Source organism: Heteronotia binoei, chromosome 6 (genome assembly GCF_032191835.1).
Source record: "Heteronotia binoei isolate CCM8104 ecotype False Entrance Well chromosome 6, APGP_CSIRO_Hbin_v1, whole genome shotgun sequence".
NCBI classification, from domain to species: domain Eukaryota; kingdom Metazoa; phylum Chordata; class Lepidosauria; order Squamata; family Gekkonidae; genus Heteronotia; species Heteronotia binoei.
In genome coordinates, this window is record NC_083228.1 from 78,651,488 (window position 1) to 78,670,874 (window position 19,387).

The 19,387-nt window shown below is 47.2% G+C and overlaps 1 protein-coding gene across 2 annotated transcripts in view; it reads right to left on the reverse strand.

Moving 5' to 3' along the window:
• Positions 1–14,663, reverse strand: part of CRTAC1 (cartilage acidic protein 1) — a 30,743-nt gene extending 16,080 nt beyond the window's left edge. For both annotated transcript variants that reach the window (XM_060241849.1, XM_060241848.1), the window contains exons 1-2: positions 14,582–14,663; positions 8,303–8,508 (exon numbers count right to left, since the gene is read on the reverse strand). In XM_060241849.1, the coding sequence (XP_060097832.1) occupies positions 8,303–8,508; positions 14,582–14,635 (260 nt within the window). In that variant the 5' untranslated portion in view covers positions 14,636–14,663. The remainder of the gene's footprint in view (positions 1–8,302; positions 8,509–14,581) is intronic.
• Between the last annotated feature and the right edge of the window lie 4,724 nt (positions 14,664–19,387).

The window sequence follows — 19,387 nt, forward strand, 5'->3', positions numbered from 1 at the left end:
CCAGAAGGACAGGGATGGATACATATCAGACAGAGCTCAATGATTCGGCATAGAAAAGATTGGCTTTGGGAAACGTACAGTGTTACCTTTGAATCCATGCATTTAAAAAAAAAAGTATTCTGGACACTTCATATGCTTCCAATGTATTCATTCTGACAAGTGAATTCAGATGAACCTGCTACTTACATGAATGATTGCAGTTATTCCATGAGAACCTTAACATTTGATGCTTTCATCCCATGGTGAGTAACCACTGCCCTGCTATCATTTAACAACCCTGGGAAGGAAGAAAGCAAGCTTCCATGTGATTAAATCCCTAACAGTTCTTCTGAATTCATTTGTATTCTGCATAATGCTTTTGTAGGTTGCTTAATCTTTGCTTGACTGGAAAAACTCCATACTAAACAGTGTAGTATCAGCACAGAGGAAAGAAAGGGCAGCATCCTGCAATCCCAGACTTTTTAATTCCAGACTGAGTAACTAGATATTTACAGAGCAATTGACTTTGCTTTCCTTGCTGATAGAGCACCACACTCATATGAAGAACAACTGCAAAACAGAAGAGATGACATCTGTGGCTGCTGGTTATGAGGCTTGCATAGCTCTCAGGAGTTGGTCTGTGGACAGGAAAATACCAGTTCTCCTTTCCAACAGGGTTGAGATTGAGAAGAGCATTTCCTGTCCAGTTAAGATTGCCACATCCAGAGCAGTTAGCAATGCCTGGTGCTTTATAATCTCCCAGGTCATGAAACAGCAGATATAAGTGGCTCTCATGTCTTCTCCCAGATGTCTCACGAGGATGGGAACAGCAGCGGCAGCAGTCAAAGAGCTCTCAAAGCCATTGGCACAGCCTCCAGTTCTGAAGCTGGCACCTTTATGCCCTAATACAGTCACTTGCAGCAGCCTGAATAACCCAGACTAGCTTGATCTTAATCTTGTCAGAGCTTGGAAGCCAGGCAGGGTTTGCCGTGGTTAATGCCTGGATGGGAGACCATCAAGGATGACCAGGGTTGGTACGCAGAGAAGGCAATGGCAAGCCACCTCTGCTCATTTCTTGTCTTGAAAACCCTATGGCCCCAAGATTGCCTTGAGTCGGTTGTAACTTGACAGCCAACTATTATTATTTATTATTAATGTTACTTGCACAGAAGAGGGGTCTGACGTTGGAAAACACTCTTCACAGACAAGTTGGTTGTAAGGCCATATTAAAACCTGCTGATGCCCTCAGCTAAATCAAGTTTAAGAAGTCACATCTGTAGAATTATCCCAAAAAATTAATTTAGTAAAACAATAGCTTACTTAGCTTCTGCATAAATCCAGCTCTGCTCAATGGAAATATTTAAAAAAGCCAACCCTTTCCTCCCCCATTTATGTAGCTTTCAAGTACCCCTTTCTCAACACAATGTCCCAAATGCTGAGTTCTTTGCCCAGCAACATTCATGCTGGGCCTTCAGTAAACAAGTTAATACAAGCAACATTCACATCCATCTGATAATGAAATGTCCTGTTTGTAATTATTATTACAGAACATTCTGCTTCCAATCTGGCCATCTTCAGTTTCAGGTCAGAAGGACCCACATATGGTCGCATTACTTTTCTGGAGGGCTTGGCCTTAGTTACTGAGCATCCTGGTGTAGCTGGGGGGTCAGTTGCAGCATGGTTGGATCAGCCATGCAGTGCAGAAGAAATGCACAAGGCATTGCTTGGTGAGGGCATCCACACTCAGCTGCTTCCCAATTAGCTTCCTTCTTTCTACCTTGAATGCCCAATAATGAGCTCATGGGAACTCAGGCTGAAAAAACTCCAGAGCAGCAGCTGCTGCAGGTGGGCAGCGTGCATCGTCCTTTCAAGAGCAGAGACCATGGATGGGACAGCTCCTTTGATGAGAAAGAAGCACTAACAGGGGGGGAGGGGAAGCCACATTCAGAGCACATTCAATGATCAAAGCAAAGCCAGCAGCAGAAAGCTTGGATCCTGCCAGTCTTCTCTTTAGAATCATCTGTTCAGCTCCTTAGTAGAAGTCTGCTGCTAACATTGTGGGTTTGGGGCACAACACTGGATTTGAGTAGTACGGAGTAGTGCTTAGAGTGTCAGACTAGGAGCAGGGAGACTCTGGTTTGAATCCTCCCTCTGTCATGGAAGCTTGATGGGTGACTTTGAGCTCGATAACACTCTCAGCCTATCCTACCTCACAGGATTGCTGTGCAAGATAAAATAGAGGAGAGGAGAACAATGTAAGCTGCTGGGGAGAAAGGCAAGGTATAAATGAAGCAAATAGCAACAGAAAAGGTAAGCATGGGGTAGATAAACTGCTACCAATCAAGGTTGTCACCTGGTCTGAAGAAGACTGTCCTTTTTCTTTTGTAGAGGCTTAATGGAATGCTATTTACCTGCATGCCATGATAACCTTCAACTGTCCATTTCCACATCTTAAGCCTCTATTAAAGGGTCAGAGCATTTTTTCCCAGGTCAGTTAGCAACCCGAATTAAAAGAAATGACAAAATAGTGAAAGTCATATCCACAAAATAGTTAGTCCATTGTTTTGAAAAGCAGAATTCTTCTATATAGATCAGTGCTGGGACTAGCACTATTTCACATTGCTGTTAACCTGGAATACACATGTATTTAATTCAGAAAAGTATCAAACTTACAAAAGTTGATATAAAAGTATTAGGGATACTAACATTTTAATGCAGGGGTGGCCAATGGTAGCTCACCAGATTTTTTTTGCCTACAACTCCCATCAGCCCCAGCCATTGGCCATGCTGGCTGGGGCTGATAGGAGTTGTAGGCAAAAAAAACATCTGGAGAGCTACCGTTGACCACCCCAATGGATAAGAATCAAATTCAAAGTTATCTTGACAAACCAGAAATCCCAGCTGTTATCCAAAATTCATCAAGATCATAACATTTTAATGTAAAAGAAAATCCTAAATAAATTTTAGAAGTAGTCTGCTTCTACACAATTGCTTTACTTTACCTTGCTTTCTAATCTAGCGCTTGTTTTCCTCCAAGAGTGTCCTCACAGCATAGCTGCGTGCAGGGCCTTTTTTGTAAAAAAAAAGCCCAACAGGAACTCATTTTCATATTAGGCCACACCCCTGACACCACCATTGTTTAGAATATGGCTTTTTTGTAGGAAAAAGCCCAGCAGAAGCTCATTTGCTTATTAGGCCACACCCCCTGATGCCAAGCCAGCCGGAACTGCGTTCCTGCTCAAAAAAAGCCCTGGCTGTGTGTAATCATCTACCTTTTGGGTCTTGCCTGGCATTGTTGCAATCCTTCCAAAAATTGTTGTGGTATTATCTTTCTAGAAAGAGCATAGTCAAACTGGGTTTGACCACTGTATGGGCAGGGAGATGTGGATTTGGGGACCTCCATGCCCATTAGCACCATTTTCCCTTAATATTCCTTCATTCCTACCCATGGAGAATTCCCAGTGCTGGTTGGGAAATTCCTGAACATTTGGGAGAGGAGGCTGGGGTTTGGGGTGACTGGAGAATACTCCTGTGTAGATGCTTCGTTGCTGCTGTGAATAGTGCTCCACAGGGAATCATCACCTTAAGGATGCAGCTGAGAGTAGCTTGCTGTAGAATCCAAGCAGAAGGTAAGCTAGGAGTGTAACGAAAGCAGATATGCTACTTGGGGACAGTTTCAGCAGGAACGGTGTCTCTGCGAAACAGGAGCCAGTCACTCTACTCAGAGCTGCTCAATCCATAGCTGAAGCTCTGGCTTATCATTAATGTTCCTCCTTTAATAACAGTGACAAATCGGTGACAGATCAGAACAGAGTGATGGAGGTGAAGGGTCTGGAATGCAAGCCCATGAAGAAAGGTCAGTGGAATGATGGGACAAAGACGATGGATGGATTCAGATGAAACACAAACATTGGTGACTAAGCATGCCTGCAGAGCATCGGTGCAAATTTCCATTTACAATATCATCTAATCTTCTAATAATGATAATTTCTAACCCATCCAGAAACATACATCTGATCTGGTTTAACATTCCAGCTAGAACCCTTCCATTTCTAAAAATGCATTATTTTTGTAGCAGACATCAGAGCCACAGGTTGCTATTGTTTCCTTCCACATTTTATTTATTTATATTCCACCCTCCCTGCACATGGGCTCAGGGAAGATTGCATCAACCAATATACAATAAATTAAGCACAGTAATTTGATAAATTAAAACAGTGTCATTGTTACTATGAGACCCTGAGTCTTCACCATGACATTTATTAATTTTTAGTCAGTATCAATGCTATTAACAATTTCAGGCTTTCCCCTCCCCACCTGATACAGTGTGGGGCCTACTAGTTGCCTGCATGTGATGCTAAAATGCATCCTGGCTATTAACTGCCTCAAGAAGGCCAACATGGCCCTTCCCACTGGGATTCAGACTATGTAGAATGTGGGTTTGCAGTCAATTTTAAGAGACAGCAAAGTCAGGATTGCCTAGGATGTCACTTGCCTTATCCTTTGTTTTATGAGGGCTGTAGGTATCTGCCAAACAGGTTGAGGGGATCCTTTGAGTTCAACTGGGCTCCTACCAAGTTTAGTTTTGGAGTCTATATCTCATATTGTTAGTTGTGTACCAATCTCCCACCCATGGCTCTCAGCACATACACACAAGTCCCTGACCATATGCATAGAACCCTCCTCCTACAAATGAAGACCCCTTGCCATGGTGCTCTGTATTTACCACTTCTCATTCAACGGCGCCTGTCCTTACCAGACAGGAGAAAATGTGACAGGAGCAGGTTGGCTCTTCAAGCTTCAGCTCCATTCCCTCCTATCCCAGCCCTTTGGGGCTGTTGGCTGCTTGGGGGTGCAGGGAGCACACAGCTAATTACCTTGCTCACTTCTGTGCACCCTTCCAAGCCAAGACTGCCCTTAATGAGCTGGGTGCCCTCCTTTATCCCTCCAGCCAATTAATACAATGTCAAGGGACACACTGAGGCCTGTCAGAACAGCAAGAGAACTTGGAAATAAGAGGGTTGCCCCTCCCTCTAAGGGGGAAGGCAGGAATTGTGGCATCTGGGGATACACCTAGCCGGGGTGGGGGGGTTGTTCTTCCTTAGGACAGCCACTGAGACGCCCCAGCACTTGTTCTTCCTGCTCATTATGCTCCCTCTGCATTTAGTATGCTGCTGAAACATTAAACCCAAGTGACTGTGGGGAAGACATTGAAGTTGTCTAGGTCCCAAAGATGGCAGCTTTGCCCTAAAGAATAACATAGAAGGTCCAGCCTGGGTGTGCTGATTGCTGAAAGATTCCTCCTTCTCTCTGAAGAGTGCTGGGTGCTGCGATGCAGATACCCAGGCTTCTGCAAAGGATAACCATCAACTATGAGGAAAGGTGCTGGCTAAGTGGGAATGCAGACAGTTCCTCCATACACACTGTGCCAACAGCTGCTGACCTTGGAGCCAGAGGAAAGGGCAGGAGCAAAGAGAGGGTTTGCCTACCCAGCACAAGAAGAAGAAGATGATATTGGATTTATATCCCACTCTTCACTCTGAATCTCAGAGCAGTCACAATCTCCTTTACCTTTCTCTCCCACAACAAACACCCTGTGAGGTAGGTGGGGCTGAGAAAGCTCTCACAGAAGCTGCCCTTTCAAGGACAGCTCCTGTGAGAGCTATGGTTGACCCAACGCCATTCCAGCAGCTGCAAGTGGAGGTGTGGGGAATCAAACCTGGTTCTCCCAGATAAGAGTCCACACACTTTGCCACTACACCAAACTAACTCTACAAGTGCCTGGCAAGCCAGAAACACCCCCCACCCCCCCGCCACACACACAGGTATGGTTCACACCACAATCATTCTGCATCAAGACAGATAATCAGGGGTCCTTTCTGGTAATAATACTGTGTGGGGCTCTTAATGCTAAGAAATCTTAATGTTAATGTTTAGAGGGAAGAACGGTGGCTCAGTGGTAGAACATCTGCTTGGTAAGCAGAAGGTCCAGGTTCAATCCCCAGCATCTCCAACTAAAAAGGGTCCAAACAAGTAGGTGTGAAAACCCTCAGTTTGAGACCCTGGAGAGCCACTGCCAGTCTGAGTAAATACTGACTTTGATGGACTGAGGATCAGTATAAGGCAGCTTCATATGTTCATATAATCCAGTCTAAGACATCCATCTACATTATGCTTTACTAGCTGAAAAGCAAGTTCAGCAATAAATAAACCAGTGAACTCCATTCCAATGCAACTCCTGTTAAACAAATTATACTGCTTAGTGACTGGGATTAACAAATTATTGGTATTTGTACAGCACACCAATATATAGAGCACTTTACAAAATGCAAGGCCTCTGCCCTGATGAGCTTACAATTTAACATTTATCTTAAGAGACACAAGAATAAATCAACAAATATGCATTCATTCCTATTATACCTGCTTAGCCTCAATATTTGTCTCTATTTTATCCCGAAGAGCTTACTGCATTGTTCTCCCCTTGCCTATTTTGTACTAACAACCATTCTGTGAGTTAGATCCAGGTGGGCAGGTGGATAGATAATGGATTGACAGGACTCCAACCATCCTGTGAGTTGGATTATGCTGAGAGGGAGTGACCAGCCACACACACACACACACACCACATAGAAGCTCACTGGGAACTGAACTTGAGTATCTTAAGCCCAACACTCCAACCACATCAGTTGGAGTTGTAATCAAGGATTCATGGAAAGGAAGAATTTGAAAGAAAGGAATGGCCTCATGCAGGTGTTCTGGGAAACACTTCCCAGGGCTTAAGGGGCAGCAAGGAAAGAGTCACTTGAGTGATATGCGACAGCCAGAGAGGTTAAGGGGAGGGTGAAACTAGTTCATTGGCAGGGATATACTGCCATGAGGGTGGGAAAGTCAAGCCACTGAAATCATGGAGGGCCAGTGCCAGGGTTTCTGGCACCCTAGGCCCCTACCCGTAGTGGCGAGGGCAAGCATGGTGGCAGCAGGCCCTGCGGCACCGAGTGCCTCTGAGCACACCCACCACCACACCACCCCTGCTCAGCCTTCCCAGGCCTGTGCTTCTGCCAGAAAGGGCACTGGGGATGGTGCATGGCTTGGACCCACCCCCAACCGGGAGTTGAAGGCAGCGGCACAGAGTGGCTCAGCCTGCCCTGCTGCAGGGGACTGAGAAACCCTCTGGGTCATGGTCAGGAGAGAAAGCCTACCTACTATCCAAGGTAGGTGCCCTCCATGGTGGCCCAACCAGCCCTGCCTTCTGCACTTTAGACATTTCTCCCGTGGAGGAGCTCAGAGACTCAGTGGCAGGGAAGGGGCATCAGAAGAGGCAGGACATGTGCAGGGAGGGGGAGAGAACAGATCAGTCAATGAAAGCTGGTGTGGTGAGGCTGCTAGTCAGTAGGACTGGGATCTGAGAGACCCAAGTTGAAGTCCTCACTCTGGCAACTTGGGCCAGCCACCCACTGTCTAACCTACCTCAAAGGGTGGTTGTGAGGGTAAAACTGGGGGGGGGGGGTAAGAATTACATACAGCACTCAGAGTTCCTCGGAAGGAAGGTGGGATTGATATGTATTAAATAATTTTTAAAATAACGGGTAGGGGGAAGGCTTGCAAGGGAGAAGCAGTGGAAGGAAGGAGGGTACGCAGAGGTGAGATTTTTTGGAAGAATGAATTCAGCTAAAGATGCAAATCTGATCAGCCACCCAGCTCTCTCAGAAGAGCTAGACATAAAGTTCTCCGATGGATATATGCTCTTTCCAGATGAATGCAATTCACATGTTTTATGGGCAGGACAAGTTGTACATAGGGTGGCCAAGTATAGAGGGATAGCCCCCTTTGGTGCCCATTCACATGATCATGACTCCCATGTGGCCAAGGAGGGGCAGAGAAGGGGGGGCTACACATGCTGCAGGCAAACAGTTTGTCAGAGAAATGACTCTGGAAAGGCAGTTAAGCTATATGCTGTGAGGAAGCTGCTGTAGGAAGTTTTACTGTGTCGGCACATTCATGGCCATTTCAGCACCTGCCTGAATTGCATCTGAGTTTCTGCATTGTTATTACTTCTGGCTTATTCTGGATCTGTGCCAGATTGGTGCTACCCTCTGAAACAGCCTGTTGAGAAAGTACGAACATCTCTGCTCTACTCTTTCCAACCCTGTTAAAAAATGTCATGATTTCCCTCGCAAGCCAGCCTGGACTGGCTCTTGGTCCTGCCAACAGGAACTTTCTGAAGCTGCTTCTTGTGAAAGCCAGCTCCCTGACCACCCCAGCCGCGTATCTTCTCTGCCAGCAAGCATCCCACCTCCCATTAACATTGCCCTATGGTACCCACCCAGCTACGATAATCTCGAAGTCTCCATCCTGGTCCACATCAGTCACAGCCACACCATAATTGAGCTGCGTGGGGTTGCTGTCATAGTCAGGGGGGAGGACATGGTCCGTGATGGCTGTGAACATGGGCTCACTGCGCTGGGATCCTTCACCAGGCCAAGTCAGAACCAAGCTCCACCAGAGCAGCAGCAGCAGCCCCCGTGGCACCTGCAAACAGAAAGGCATGTGGCTAGGTCAGTCATTCCTGTGCAACTGCTGGAGAATCCACACACACACCCCATATTTGAATTCCCATTATTTATTTAAGGTATTTATGTCCCACTTGGCTCCCTGATGTGGACCTAAAGCAAGCTTAATACACTGTTCTCCCCTCTCAGTTTTACCCTAATATCACCCTGTAAGATAGGTTAGCCTGGCAGAGTGACTGGCCCAAGGTCACCCAGGGAATTTCCAAGGCATAGCGGGGATCTGAACCTGGGCCTTTCCAAATCCTAGTTTGACATTCTAGCTACTACACCACACTGACTCTCCTGAACATTCCACTGATAACCTGATCTTACCCCTGGAGAAGACTTTGGGTCCATGGGAAATTTCTTCAGACAGGAAGAGATTCCCATTCAGGGAGTGTGACCTCCTTATTTTATTTACAGCAGCCTAAAATGCCCTCTGGAATACTATTCCTGAGGGACAGGCAGCCCTCACCATACACATTTTTTGCAGTCATGCTCCCAGGCGAAGCCAATTTTTGTCTACTGGATGGAGGGAGAGCAGCTATAAACGAACATTAAGCAGCACCACATGTTTGTGTTTAGTCCAGAGTTCAGTGATTTCAATAGAAAGTGCACTGCATCCTTCCTTCCAGCCACAAGTTTGTTGGTAATGGTGAGGTTAAATTAGCAATAGTAGAAAATTAGTATGCTATATAATGCATGGTAAAAATAGATCAGAATAGAAAATTGCTAAGGAAATGGACTTTCACTACCCTGGAAGTCTCAGTGGGGCAGAACCCAAAGTCTCTCTAAATGCAAAACCCTACAGAGATCTACAGGTCACAAGAAAATAAGCATTGCCTTGTTGGATGAGACCTACTGTCTCCAGCACGAGCTGTTCAAAAACAAGACATGATTTATCAGCTATGCCATATTGTTTGCAAGCATCCAACACATATGCTAATAAAAACACTAAATGACAAACATATATGCTGCCTCTAATAATGGAGGCTCAATTTAACTAATCATGACTTAACATTTGCACTATTCAATTTCACCACATTCCTAGTCAGGCCCTAGGAGTTGGGTGCTGAGAACTTGTGTGATCAGCCATGCATTCACCAGGTTGTTCCCATAAGAGAAGGTAGAGGGAAGGAAGATGTACCCACCCATCTGTTTAAGGTATCTACACCTAATCATGTACACACCAGGGGATGAATATCCAACAACGTGCAAGAACATTCACAAATGTCGCATTTCTCTTGCAGATTAATTAGCACCTGGTTTTGTCCTGAGAATAACTGCTGAGCCTGATTGCTGACTGTAGGACTTGAGAACCTGAAGAATTCTTTCAGCCCTAAGCCACTCTCACAAGCCTCACACTGATCCCTCTTATAGGGTAACCTAGAATGCATAATGTGTCACCAGCAGAGAAGAGCAAGCTGCCCAATTCAAGGAATACTTTAGCACATCTCTCAAGGTCCTGGTCATTCTTCTACACTGGAAGGTACATTTTAACAATTCAAATGTGCTTCCTCTCACAGTTTAACTCTTCTCTCCTCATTTGTACCTGCAATCTGGATAGTCAAAGGAGGCACTTTTTCATTCTGTCCGTACATGCATATGAGAGCTCTTGCATCTTATGTTAATCAGCTTTTTTTTCTGGGGCTGTCAACTTGGAGTGTTCTCATAATCGCTACTGTGGGTTAGGAATCAATACTGCCTTTACAACTTCTTGGGAAGGGGGGATTCATCCTTTCATCATGCTTTGTCCATTTGAATTGTGTGAACAAAAGGGTAGTTAAGGTGCATATGTGATCTTGCAAGCATCCCCGAGAATCATCACTCACTAGTCCTATTATTGGCTGATCACAACCATATCCAATTATGTTCTAGACTCCTGCAGATGTGCCTTGTTCTCCATACCCATATTTTGGTAACTCAGTTGGAGTTCTGCTAAAGAAATGTTTGCCTGGCTCTTTAGCTTCCTGCAGCCATTTTCCTGCTTGGGCCAAATGGGCTAGTGCCTTGGAAAAACATGGGCTGATTCACTCATGCCACTGGTGCCAGAATCAGGCACCCCCCAACAGTGCCAGAATCAGGTACCCCCCAATTTTCTACACCTCCCAGTCTAGAACCAGCCAGGCCTTGCTGTTCCAAAACACAGCTTGAATAACCATATGACCCAAATGAGTACCTGGAGGTCGAATGTGTGGTGTTTGTGTAATTAACTGAGTCTTATGATAAAGTACAAAGCAATGGATGGAACATATCTGTGCAGCCTGCAAAGGGTTGTTATGCTGCTAGCAAACTGCATGACAGATACCATTAGTTTAGAAGCCCCACTACTATGAGAAGTCAGTTTGTGTCTCTGTTGAGGAAGTATGCTCATAATCATGGTGCAATGCGCCAAGAGGGCCACTGAATTTGATGGTGTTAGTGGGACTAGGTCTGGATCCATTCCATTCACCTCAGACATAATTCTTTGAGTTCAGCGGCCTAGGACAGAGATCCCTTCTGGCAGAGGGACCAGGCAAAAGGTGCAACAGCACAACTTATCTCAATGCGTTGGCCCACAGTAAAGTCATCCATCACATTCAGAGCTGGCAGCCTAGGCACAGGTGCCATCCTCTACTTTAGGCCCAGATTAACTTGTCATTAAGCAAGCTTCCATGAAAAACAGGACGGCAACAGGCACCTAGTGACAGGGACGGCGTGTTCCACCATCGGGCTCTCAGCGTTTGGCTTGGGCTAATTAAACCCATACATCAGTGAGGATTTCCAGATAGATCATTAGGGAAATGGTCATTAATTCAGCTGCCTTCCTAAACACACACATCGGGCCCTTATACCTGTGGACAGGCAGACAGAGACGCACACGCACACATTTGATTTCCATAATCCCAGCTCTTTCACTTGAGGGCCAGCCCACTGGAGCTTAGAGATCCAGCTATGACTATCAAGGGTCCACTTGGAGTTGATGCACACATTATGAAATCCCAGCACAAAAGACACTTTTGTGTAGGAACAAGGTAAAATCTCTAGATCATTTAGTCTGAGCGCCAAATAAAATGCAGTGTCTAACTGTAAATATGTTGGTGTTGGGGCACATAAAGCTGGGGGGTGGGGAGAGAGAATATAAGGGCAATGCTGGCTGCAAAAGCAGCTCCATCTGAGGGGTGGAGTAGTACCATGGTTTCCGCTCTTCAGAAAGGTGGCAGTACTGCAAGTGTAGATGGCAACCTCCCACATCACCTTGTAGTCTAAGCACATTGAGCAGCAAGTCTGCACAAATGGACTGCGCACCAGTCCTAGGGTGGGGCTGCTATCACTCACCGGAAGACGGGAAAGAAGATGCTTCTATTGACAGCTTGATGGCTTCAGGTTCAGAGAAAATTCTGGAGTTTTGCTCAAGCCCAGCCTGGCTGCATCCCTGTTTCAGGGCACAGCAAGGAAGATGCCCTGCCTAGCAAAATGGTTTTGAATACCACTATTTGGCATGCATGTTTCTTGCCTTGGTTTAGATTCCAGTGCATTACTATACACACGAGCATTTTTCTCCAGTCTGTATACACTTGAAGAAATTGGCTATGACTCCCCAAGACGAAAGACCCATACGAACAACTAGCAACATGCCAACCGACACTATCTGACCTCACAAAAGCTGATATGATCATGACCAAGCATAGATTTTGTGATGTGTGAAGCAACTTCTACTTGGTCCCTTTATCTGAGTAACTGATAACATCTTTCCCTTAAAGGCAGCCCTGGAGAGTATCTGAAAAGGAACGGTCTCCAAAGACAAAAATGATTAAGCCCTGGGACGGCTGCATCCATTGCCAAGAGTTTCCATTGTGCCAGAGGCAGAAGGAGCCAAAATCCTCTGACATGCTTCAGGACTCACTGTAGGGTGCTGAAAACAGAAGGACAGCCCCAAAGCATTTGGGCAAGAGACAGGCCCTCCGGAGAAATGAGGCAGCTGAAGATCAACCACTTTTCAGAATATGAAGCTGTAGCTAGGATTTCCCCTCTGCTAGTTAGTGAACCCTTTCCTCCTCTTTGGGGAAGCTTTGATGACAACAACTGGATAAGACATATCCAAGCTCAGGCTTAGTTCATCTTTTGACGAAACCAAGTATAGAACCAATGTCAGCTACTTTGGCAAGTGCCACAAGGGCACCATGGTACCGACCTGCTTGCAGAGATGTTCTAGGGAAAGTAGTTGTTGGAAATAGAAAAGGCAATGGTTGGTCATCATCTAGTTCTGGTTGGGAGGACTGAAGGAGGCCACCATCTCCTCCACCAGGATCTTGGAGACTGCATATCATTTCCTTCTCCACCAATAGAATACCTTAGACATAAGAAACATCATGTGCACCAGAAGGATGCCTATTCGGTGCCCACAGTGCAGCACATTAGCCAAGGACAGCATGCTGAACACCGGCTGCATCCCCTTCCTCTTCATATTGGGCAAGCTGCCTAACCCCCCTCCCCATTGCTCCAAGGTTATGGTGGTGGTGACAGACACCAGATGCTAAGCAGATGGAAAACTTTTAAAACTTTAGTGCTCACAGCAGTGCTAGTCTGCATCATCACAAAGGAGAAAGCACCTTTTAGGCCATGTCGTTGCTGTGCATTTCCATGCTTTGCTCACTTCTGCAGGGTGTGGTCAATAACACTGCAATATACCTATTGACACAGGATAATTGAAGAGAGGTACCCAGCCCAGCAGACCCTGCCTCAAGGTGTAGACATCACTGGATGCTCTCCAGGAAGCAATAGGTTGTATTGGGGTGACAGCAGCCTGCTGTCCCTCCTGGTGGGGGTGGGGGTAGAGGGAACTGTATGACACACTGGTGTGGAGTACAAGAATCTGAGAGCACAGACACAGCTTGATTCCCTGTCCGGAAAGAGGGGAAGGTGCCTCAGACTCAGGTCACCCAAAGCAGTGGTCTCAGCAGATCCTGAAATGTAATTGCATTATAGCTCTGCACTAGCAAACAGTTGCTGCTGCACATTCCTGCGGTGGCTCTCTTAACAGACTTCACAGCCCCTGGGCTGTCAACATGTCAGATGTAAAATACACCTCTCCAGCAACCCCATAGCAATCTCACCTTCCCGGCACCACTGTGGGCCACTGATATCACAGACTCACAGCGTCATTCTCAAAATGTATTTCCAAACCCTGCTCAGTGACATCACAGCCCTACAACCAGTGAAATGTGGTTGCATCAAATTAGCAAGGTAACATCACAGGATCCCAAACCGCCCTATTGTCTTCCAAAGTACCACTAGTGTCAATAACTCAGGCACAGGAGCAGAGCCATTCTGGCACAGACGGGAGGGGGGCATCCTCAAGAAGGGATAGTGCTCAGGTCCCAGGGGAAATTCTACTATTTTTCTTGGGACTGTTACTAAGAAAACTCCCCCGATCTGTGGCTGCAACGCTGATACCAGCCCAGAGCCTGCATTAATGCTGCAGGCAGCTGGGTTTCCCTTCCCTGCAAAAGCTGTACGGATCAGCACCAGCCCCAGTGTTTCCTCAGCTGGAGCTCAGGATCCGGGAGTGTACTTCAGAGTCGGTGCCCCCCCCCCCCCCCCCCCGCCACCCGGGCGGGACAGCAGGCCGGCCTGAAAGAAAGCTGGGGCGCAGCCAGTAGCAGCCGGCGGTGCAGTGTGGAGACCAGCAGTCACCTTAAGAGCAGTTAGTCCTTGGCACCCTTGGGATTCTTCCCTTTCCTGCCCAACGCCAGGGGTGCACAGGCAGACTCTTTCCTCAGGCAGGGACAAGGGACGGGTGCCACTGCCCTCCCACCCTCACCCCATCCCCATTTCTGGGCACCCAGGAGCACCCACCCACCCACCCCCATTCCGGGCTCCCATTGCCTAGGCGTCCTGGCGCGGCCCTTCCCCGCTCACTTCGCAGCACCTTCTCGGACCACGGTCGCCAAGCCTTCTCCGCGGGGCGGCTCCTCTCCTCCTTTGCCAGCTCCCAACTTTTCGTCTCCACCTCTTTGGGAAACTTTGCCCCCTCAGGCGTACCGAGCTGGACCAAGGCGATGGGTACTCACCGGAGAGATGGGGTGTTCCGGGGGTGCCATGCCTGCCAGCGGGCCACGGAGCATCCCGGGCGGGAGAGCCGCCCGGCTCCCGGAACTGCTGCACGACGCCGGCACCGCTGGCCTCAGCCTCCGCGCCCCTCTCTCCACTTTAGGCAAGTCCGAGCGAGTGAGCGAGCGCTCCTTTATGTAAAGCCTTGTGGCGGAGAGGCATCCAATCAGCGGGGGCCGAGCGGAGCCAGCCAGCCAATGGCCACGCCGGGAGGTGGAGCCGCTTGGCACTGATTTACTACCTGGAATTGCAGGGGAAGCGCGGCCAGGCAGCGCCGATCAATACGGAGCCAAACTGTGACGGGCGGGGATCGGGGGGCGTTGAGGAGAGGGTGCCAGCAGCCTTCAGAAACTCGGCGAGTAACCTTCACGAGGGGGCCGGCCTGGTGCGGGGGGCACCAATGGCCAGAACGAAGCCCAGCTGCCCCGATGCCCGGGGATGGGCACCGTGGTGGAGAAAGCGAGCCGAGGGCGCTGAGCCACCCCCCTCCTTCGCTCTCCGAGAGCTGATCTTGGCGGGCACCGGGCAGCCGGCTGTGACAAGCTCCGTACTGTTCTGCTCCCGGGAAGATAAGATCAGTGGCGGCTCTGCTGGGAAGATGGAAGTTCTGCCTACCCGGGTGGAGGAGGATGGATGGAACAGGGCGAGCGGGGAGTGTGTGTGTGTGTGGGGGGGGGGCGGGGTGGTGGTTTGCAAAAGCCTTGGCGACCTCGCACCGGCTTCCACCCTCATGCTCAGAGGCCACGCCGTGTACCCCAAGCTTCCCCTAAGTGGGCGAGCGCCGGGCACCTCCTGCCAACCCACGCCGTCTCTCAGCAGCACCTGCCCCCGAGGCACCCCACAGCCCCAGCCCTGCTTCATGCAAGGGTACGCGACTGCTTCTTCTCGCCACCGTGATGGCTTCCACCCACCAAACCTTGCCCTGTGTGTCGGTCACAGGTGCAGAGGGGGAGAGGGAGCTTTTGGGCTCCTGTAACTTAGGTTGGGGTTGAAGGTCTATAATGCAAGGAGAGGCTAGTGTTGTCAGGGGCCCACACAGAGTGCGGCCAACAGCACCTTCTTCCCGCCTCTCCCCAATCCTACCAAGGTTAGCAAAATCCCTTTTGTCCTCATGGATGGACAGTGAGCAGCCATGCTATGATGGAGATCCCAGTAGTGAGACTTTGGGGGAGCTATAAATGCAAGGTGGGCATCATCTCTTGGGGCTGACCGCAGCAATCCTGGTGACTGGCCCTGGATCAGAACAGTTTCCAAAGGGATTGTGTGGTGCTGAAGTTACACTGAATTTCCTCTGCTGTTGGTTAGAAGTTTGCCAGGAGGCAGGCCTGTATCTAGGATTTTTTTTTCTGCAGGGGGCATTGGGGGGACACTAATGTAATCAGCAAAGCATAAACAATAGGAGAGGGAGGGCTGGGAGACCAGGAGAGGGTGTGTTCGGCAGATTTGGGAGGGGGTGCTGCCCTCGCAGCCTTTGTCTAATTATGGCCCTGCCTGAAGAATCAAAGCTCCTTCCCTAACTGTCTCCAGAAGCTTCCAGCATTGTACGGATTGTGTCTAGTCTTGACCCACACACAGAAGAGTCAAGATTCAGTCAGCCTTTTTCAGCCAAGTGGTAGCCCTACCGTCCTAGTGCAGGGGAAATTCCTCAGTTTCAAGCATTTGGATGCCTCATCAATCACTACAAGAGCTTGCTAAAAATGCAGCCTGAGGCCACTTTGTTGTTTTGCATTTCTCCTGTTTGACCTGAAGAAAGTTAGGAGAGGGTGGTGCTCAGCGGGTCCCATGTTAAGAAATGGATCTTGCTTCCACACCAGTGTTTACCTTTCTATGTCCACCTTGCTTATCCTGTGAAGAATTACAAAGAGGGGTGTCCTTGTAGTAGAAATCTGCTAATAAAATGGCAATGGGGCTAACCTTCTGCAGGCCCTAGTAGGAGAGATCCCTAAACAGCCACATTCATTATACTGCAGCTCTCTGGGAAGCAGGTATTGAGCCTAATGGGGGGAAATTACAACGTCCCACTTCTCTAGTGTCAATAGCCACGCAAAGTTAATAGGTGCTTTTTCAGTTCAAACCACACATGCCATCACAAACTGTAAGGGCTGATTCATGTGTTATAATTTCCCACATATATCTCCATGTAGGAGAAAGCATCTATGCTGTGATGTTTGAGGGTGGCATGAGTGTTTTCCCCCCATCACAATTACATTGATTAGATGGGCAATATGTGAGTGGCTGAATATGTGCAGAGGAAATGGTAATGCATCATGCAGTCCTAATATGTGAGATGTTCCCAGTGCCCTATTCTATTATACAGTTTCATTTATGAGTCAGTCCAATCAGTGGGGCCAGTACTAATGTGCATGCATTTGTTTCTGTTCTTGCATGGATATCAGACATGTTTACAATGACCTGTGCCTGGAAATACTTCTCCCCTGAATGAATGTCAGGTTTTAAAGGTTAAAAAGAAAAGAAAGAAAATGAGAAAAAAGAAATGAAAAATGTAAGCAATCATATCTACACGTAGCAGCATGGCAGGCAGGCCAGAACTTAATCTTTGCCCATCAGATCTTTTCTTTAAGGTTCTCCCATTTTAGCTACAGTAACAACTATTGTCCAAAATATCTAGCCACCAGAAGAAAAAGCTCTCTCTGATGGATCTATTATGGCCAAAGCATCCATGTGATGGAAATTTGTGTGACTTTCCACAGAGTAGTATGCAGTCTGTGCAAGGCAAAGGAGGATTTCATTGATTTGAGTGGATTCTCTGTTGTGCAGTATATGCCTGAAACATTCACATGCCTGGGCAGTTGGGGATAAGTTGCAGAAAATTAAAGCAAACAGGAAAACTCTGTTCAAGCACAAGCAGAGCCATTATTTATATTCAATAGGTGGCTGAGCTTAAACACTTACTTCTCGTGTTTCCTTTGCCTATAACCTGAGCAGCAAACATAATGGTTCATTCTGTTTTAGTACAGCTACTAGGGAAGGGGTATGTTCTCAATATATCAAACAGTTGTGTTTTAAGGTAACATATTTATGAGCTCCTTCCTCTCTGCTAAGCAAATCTTTACCAGAGCTGCAGCACTGAGATGGCTCCTCATCCTCTGAGGAGTGTTCAGGATGGTTTACATAAGATGAAAAGGTATCTCAGTTTTTGTCCACAATAGCGAGTACTCACAGGTTCCCAAGCATAATTTCTCTGAGTCCACTATCCAAAGGGGGCCTTCCTTCCACACTTTCCCTATACATACAATCAAGAATTTAATGAAACAAAAATCTGTTTTATTTTTGAAATGATACAAATAGACCATATCATAATAATGGGCTTAGCTTATAGCCTCAGCTGTTCCTTGTCTCAGTTCTTGGTACTGTATGCCCATATTCCCACTAATGCTTGGGCTCCAAGTATGTATACAAGCATGCATAAGTGTGCCAAAACAGACCAGTGTGCCAAACTGCACACAGAATTGGCACAATGTTGCATAGTGACTTCTGTTGCAATCCTAAGCAGAGCCACACCCTTTTATTATTTTTAAAAGACCTTTTCTTGTTAGTAGAAAATGAGAGATATTTACTTGCCCCACCCAATTCCTGCTGATCTAGTTTTCTGCTTGCAGGAAGCTTTTTAAAAACAGACATAGGGGACCATTCCAAGCCAGAATTCCTAACTGGCAGTCATGCTGTCAGTCAGGACTTTGCTATCTAATGATAACTCATTTCACTTGATAAGCAGATTCGGCCAGGGCCAGCCTAGTTTCTTCCTCTTCTGTCTGTGTTGTGATTGCCTCACGCTGATTTCACCTCAGTAAAAAGACAGTGGCGACCGCGTGAAGCTTGTAGGTAAGGCATACAAATTTGGTAAATAAATTAAAAAAGACACACTTCTCTTATTAGTTACTGATGTAACTAATGTGATTTTGAGCAGCCTTCGGAGGATGGTAGAAGACAGAAGGGCCTGGCATGACTTCGTCCATGGGGTCGCAAATGGTCGGATTCGACTGTGTGACTGAACAACAAATCTCTCTGGGGTTGATTGAGGACAGGAGCGATTGAGGGAAATATACTGTGGGACTGGGTAGAAGCAAATGAAAGTGGTAGACCTGTGCACAGTCAGATCATTTCAGATCTGAAGAAGCTACTTGGATGGACTAATCCAGGAATCCAGACAAAAATGATATGTTCCCCAGCCTGAGATTTCCTGTGTCCTATGTTTTCACTGTAGTTCCTCATTTAGCAAGGACCACCCAGTTCTATTAATGGATACTGGCATCATCCAGAGGCCACTAAAGATAGTAACAAGGCTCTATTAATTTTCTCCATATTCTGAATATTATCACCTTTGTATATCCAACAGAAAATAATCCTCACAGTTCTCTGATGCAACAGTGTCTCGGTGCAGAAACAAAGGGATATCATGTTAAGCTCAGGTATTTATTATCATACCTGAATAAAACAGAAAGGTTTCTCTACCTCCAAAGAAGAGTCCTTCTTTGACCCTCAGGTAGGCTGTGCAAATTACTCTGTTGCCAGCTTGGCCTATCATGGGACTTGCTCTGGCTGACCCACAAGCCCAACTGGACAATGGGCAACAGGCCTGGGGTCACGGAACAATGCCTCAGATGCCTGCTGCTCAGGTGATGTCTTCACATTAACAATTCAAAAGAATAAACAGTGTTAATGATATTGGCAGTTTATACTAAATTGGGAAGTGTCAAAGCAGTAGAGAGATCAGCATGGGGGGGGTGATGACAGGGAAAGTGGTA